Here is a 5,793-nt window from a genome sequence, read left to right as displayed (position 1 = left end):
ATAATATAAATTAAATAATTTAATATAAATTAATATAAATAGAGTTATAAGTTCTTAATAAAGTTATAAGTTTGGAATTATTAATTTTGTATTATGTGATATAAGGAAAAAATTATTAATTTGAGGTAATTATTTTAATCATCGACGCGAATCAAATTTGTTCTTATTAGACGAAATTGGGCATCGAGATGAAAGCTCATGTTTGTACTTTCCTCCATCATCGACCGGATTGTGTCTCTTGTGTAATCCAAGAAACATACTCCGAAACTCTCGTATATATGCCAGGAAGTCGTGGTCTGCTGCAGCCTATACCGGTCGAGACCACCCCGATCACCATCAAGGGCCCGGCAGGACGACTTCCGACCATCAAGGGCCCGCCGCTGTCAGCCTGAAATAAAGTACAGGATGTGTGCAATGTCGTCTCCGCACATCCCGTAAGCTTCCGTGGTTAAACGACGCGATGCAAATTCCACTTGCTCTAATATGGACTCTAGGGTTACGAGAGTATCTATTACGTAACGTAAATTATCGTTGTACATATACGCGGATCATAAATTTCATCGCTGATGAAAATCATAAGATATTACAAGCATAATATTTATTGTTATAAATTAAGTTTACTTCGTGTATTAATTCTTAGGCAATTAAGAAAGAAAAAAATTTTTTCTCAATAAATTAAGAATTTTTCTTCAATAATTAAGAAAGAAAACTATTTTTCCTCAATAAAAATTTTACGAGATATCAAGGGCAATTAATTTTTTTTAATTTTTAATTGTGAATTATTTTCCTTCTTTTTCACATAAAAAATTAAAATAGATTAATTGCTTTTGATGTTTCGCGAAACATTTTTATCGAGGAAAAATTGTTTTTAATCTTGACAGAAAATATGTCTCCTGCTCACTAAAATATTCCTTGTCGAGAATACGTTAGAATAATAGAATATGATTTTATAATTCCATATTTTTTCTTTTATTTAAAAATGAAAATTTTGTAAAAATGAAAAATTAACAAAAATGATTGTATATTATATAATCATATCTCGTTGCAAGTGTATTGAAATAATCTACATATAAATATTAGAGAAATATTTTTCGATGCATTCGGAAATATATTATAGGATCGTTATGATTCCGACCGCGCTATGTTCGATCTACTTCGAAATCAATTTTTATAATTGCCAGTCCTTTTCGCGCAAACGAGGTAAACAAGAAATCTAGCACATCTCAATTCCCATTGGAACCCTCAGCCATATTGTACTTTTCCCTCCTCGATATATTTCGAAGCAATATGTCCGTTCTTGATTGTTTTCCCGGGAATATCTTCGTCTGGGAGTAAATAGAAATTGCTGATAAGAATGTGACGGAGACACGGAGAGAATTTATCGGAGGAGACAAAAAGGGGGTTAATATTCTTATTTTTATCTTATTCTTATTTTTGCTCCGATTTGATAATGCTACGAATTCTCGTGGAAAGTGGTTTTCCTTCGTAGAAACTATTGTCTTAATTAACAACGTGAATTTAACATTCACAAGACAGGGGAAGTGTGTATTGTCCATTCCCCCGAGAGGAAATGTAACATAAAAAAAGGAAAAAAATAAAAATTGATTTTCAGATTATTATGATATGATTACATTGTAAATGACATTTCTTTCAATTCTTTCGAACATAAAGAAGAAAAGCATGATTTTTAGATAAGAGTTTGGTATGTGCATCTATATTTATCATTAATATTATTAAAATTTTTGTAATATTGAAACCATATAAGCGTAATTGACTCAAATTCAATTATAATATATAATTTATATATCGAGATTTACTAAACACTTTAGCTAAATATAAATATTATTAATTGTCTATAAAAAAGTTATTTTTCTTGCTACATGTGATAGGTATACTGTATACTTCATGTATAGCACGTCCTTTCATCATTAATATTAATATTAAACTTTTTAGAGAAAGTTTTTTAAAAGTTTTTTTAATCAATTTGTCATGTTTTTTATTCACTTCGTCGCACGTAAATAATGAAGGCGATAATGTAGAAAACTCGATACGATACTTTCTGTCCTTTTATTAAACGTTATCACTCTTTTTCCAATCCCTATCCCAATTTTGCATAAAGATCAGCCGACGTTAGAGATCCGCGGAGCGAGGCCGATGCAATTATATACGATCCAATTACCTGGGACCGGTATCATCCGGCATGGTCGGCTATCATGCCCGAGCAGCATTGTATGCGTATTACCACGGTATCGTGGGTATTTATTGAAATTCGCGTCGCGCCCGCCCGACGAACTATGAATTCCGTGATCGGACGATCGACAAGCGGCGCCGATGCGAGCAACGATGCGCGAATGCGCAAAAAATGCGAATGCACATGCGGACATTTTACACCCGAGGATAAATCGGAAAATGCAATAGAAGTACCCTTTTACTTACCCAGCAAGAATCCCTCCCATCCTCCTCCCAGCCGGCGCACATCTGCTTTGATTCCACGCGGGTCGACTTGCCCTGACTCGCATACCATTCGCTACATACAGTGTTTGCTACCACGCGAACCTCCACTTTCTGCAACACGTCCGCTCTCTTGTCTGGAACATAATGGCAATCGTTTCGATATACGCGGCAACTCTCTTTCACGGACAAAAATCATCCGAGACGAGATTTCTTTTAAATCACTGACTTAAACTTGTTGACTTTGATTGAAATATAAACATTGAATGTCGTCAATAGTTGTTTAAATAAGGGTTTTTATGTCGACGATTTAATTAGATAACTTTCAGTCTTTTTATAGAATAGAATGATAATAATAATAATAATAAATATACAGTAAATAAATCACTAAATTAAATCTGCTTAAATCATATTTTGATATATATATTCAGAAAAAAATTAATTAAATACATACAAAATTTCTGTAATATTTTCTTTCATAATTGATACATTGATTGAAAATTAAAAATTTTTTTTCCTATAAATAACGCAATTTGATGATTTTTGTTATATGACTAAGATGACTTTGGCTACTTTATTAATTTCTATTCATATCTAACGAGGGTTTCGACGCTCGTAGAAACTTTGGTGATTATGGAAACTTTAGTGCGTGTTTCGTCGCTTCGATTATTATCGTGTTAAGATTTATCGAAACTTCAGGCTTACGAGGTATCTCAAGTATCTATGAACACCTTGAACAACACATCGAGGATATTCACAATCTAATATTCGTTACATTCTAGCAAGAATTTATTTACCACTCGTTATTAATTTGATGTTGCATGCATTAATCGCGTATAAATGTACAAAATGCTTATATATATTTTGAAGTATGCCAATTACTAATAATTGGCAGAAATCGAAAGCAGTCGAGAGTACTTGAATATTGTTGACATTTGATTCTGATAGAAAATTCCGTTAAAAGAGTTACATTAAAACACTCATAAGTCAAACTTCCTTAATTCAGATAAGTCAGTAAAAGACAAGTGTATAACATAAAATGCAATTAAATTCATGAACACGTTTATACATTACTATATTTATTATATTATTTGTGACATAAAAATAATAAAATAAAATTCAGCTTGATTATTTTAATTTTCTTTTAATTTTGAAATATATGTTTAACAAATAAAATGTTTTAATTTCGTAGTCATTTTGACACAGCATTATATATCACAAAGCATGTTAAAAAATTCTTTTATCAAATAATGCGAGAAAAGTTGAAATTTCCATCACAATATAATTTTAAGCAAACATTATTATGACATCCTATTTGACGAGGCATCAAAGTCCGTTGGAATAATTGAAAGCCGATCCCAAGACTTCCGTAATTTTTCCGGTATCGAAAAGGAAACAATTATTTACTCACATCTGCTTTGATCTTCCCCGAGCCAGTCCCATCCGGCTACGATGGCTTCCATACCGCCGAAAGTGCTATATCCTGGTGTTCCTGTGGCCACAGGTAAACATGCGGGTTTCACGCTTTTCGACCAGCCGATCGGTCTAGCAAGTTCCAGCAGGGCAATATCGTCTACATACTTGCCGCATCTGTGACTAGGGTGCAATACTGCGTTTGTGACGCTCTCGTGTCTTGCGGCTGGCATTTCTGGAGCCCTTAAATTGTGCTCGCCTAACGTGACACGCAATCGTCCGGAATCTTGTTCGTGCCGCTGAAATTAAAGTGATGACGGATTTAATTTACGAATAATATGGCGATTTTCAGCTAGTATTTCATTATACATATTATTATAATTTTTATTGCCGTAATTAAACCATATTTTATATCATAATTTTAGTAAAATATCTAGATTTCATTTTGTTCTTTCTCCAGAAAAAATATATGCAAAATGTAAGTAGTAATACTATGAGGTTTCTAACCCAGGGGCTCCGAGGGGGGGTGAGGGGCGAGGGGGAACCGGCGGGGGGACGTCACGCGGGGGGGGGGGTGACGTCACGGGGATGACGTCACGCGGGGGGGTGACGTCACGGGGGATGACGTCACGCGGGGGGGGGGGGGTGACATCATGCGGGGGATGATGACGTCACGTGCGGGGGATGATGACGTCACGCGGGGATGATGACGTCACGTGCGGGGATGATGACGTCACGTACGGGGGATGATGACGTCACGTGCGGGGAGTGACGTCACGCGCGGGTAGGGGGGATCCGCGGCGCGACCGATGGACGAGGGGGTCCGCGCGGGTAGGGGGGATCGCGGCGCGAGCGATGGACGAGGGGGTCCGCGCGGGTAGGGGGGATCCGCGGCGCGAGCGATGGACAAGGGGGTCCGCGCGGGTAGGGGGGATCCGCGGCGCGAGCGATGAACGAGGGGTTCCGCGCGGGTAGGGGGGATCCGCGGCGCGACCGATGGACGAGGGGGTCCGCGCGGGAAGGGGGGATCCGCGGCGGGCCCGCGATGTGTCCACGTGTGACAAGGACGGTGCACTGGTTTGAAAAGGATAGCGTAAAGTGTGTGAAGAGGACAGTGCGACAAGGATGACACGTGACATCATCAACGTGTGACAAGGATGGCGTCAACGTGGGACAAGGACGACGCATTGTAAGATGCTGCATAGGTGGGAGAAGGACGACGCAAAGGTAAGTGAGTGATAGCGATGAGCATATGAATGAGAGAGAACGATAATATCGCGAAGAGAACGCATACGAAAGAGAACTATAATATCGCGAGAACAACGTATGCGAGAGAGAACGATAATAGCTAAGATAACGCGTGCGAGCGAGAACGAAGATATCGCGAGACTTACAACTAACGCGAGACTTATTGTTAAAACGATAGCGCGTACGAAAGAGAGAGAGAACGATATCGCTATACTTACAACTAGCGCAAGAGAGACGCAAGGGATGGGAACGCAAGGAGAGGCGCGTAAATAATCACATTCTTTTTTAAATTAAAATATAAAATTTATTTAAATGTGTGCATGTATTATACAATTTTGTGTGTGTGTGTGTGTGTGTGTGTGTGTGTGTGTGTGTGTGTATGTGTGCGCTTAATATATAATAATATATGATATAAAATTAAAAAAAAATAATAATAATAATATAATAATAAAATAATAAGAATAATATATTTGGGGGGAGTGCGCCGGGCTAAGGAGGAGGCCGCTCCTAGAATGCTAAGGGGTCGATGTGCCGGGCTGAGTGGAGCCGCTCCTGGAACAGAAAAAGACATTTGAATAGTTTTTAATAATTTATTTTAGAACTTTTGATATATTATAAATTGAAAGTTACTTACAAATTATGTTTCTTGAAAGAAGAGTTCGTTACGCGTCGCCGAATTTT

General features: G+C 37.8%; 1 protein-coding gene across 1 annotated transcript; it reads right to left on the bottom strand.

The window, feature by feature from the left end:
* Window positions 1-217: 217 nt before the first annotated feature.
* Window positions 218-5,003, bottom strand: LOC145962202 (clotting factor G beta subunit-like). The gene is made up of 4 exons (XM_083083174.1): window positions 4,995-5,003; window positions 3,863-4,163; window positions 2,437-2,588; window positions 218-388 (listed from the first exon to the last, which is right to left on the bottom strand). The coding sequence occupies exons 1-4, from the start codon at window positions 5,001-5,003 to the stop codon at window positions 218-220; spliced, it is 633 nt and encodes a 210-aa protein (XP_082939300.1).
* Between the last annotated feature and the right edge of the window lie 790 nt (window positions 5,004-5,793).

Source organism: Camponotus vicinus, unplaced genomic scaffold, assembly GCF_025532165.1.
Source record: "Camponotus vicinus isolate PSW18456_S1 unplaced genomic scaffold, iyCamVici1.0 SCAF_11, whole genome shotgun sequence".
Taxonomy (NCBI): domain Eukaryota; kingdom Metazoa; phylum Arthropoda; class Insecta; order Hymenoptera; family Formicidae; genus Camponotus; species Camponotus vicinus.
Note: the sequence above shows the minus strand (reverse complement) of the source record. Positions and strands in the feature narration are given on the sequence as shown.

Excerpts from the sequence above, each read along its gene's own strand:
- LOC145962202 (XM_083083174.1), bottom strand. Across the intron at positions 2,589-3,862 it reads CGGGGAAGATCAAAGCAGAT|ACAAGAGAGCGGACGTGTTG; the intron begins GTGAGTAAATAA and ends ATTATGTTCCAG. Across the intron at positions 389-2,436 it reads ATGGGAGGGATTCTTGCTGG|GCTGACAGCGGCGGGCCCTT; the intron begins GTAAGTAAAAGG and ends ACTTTATTTCAG.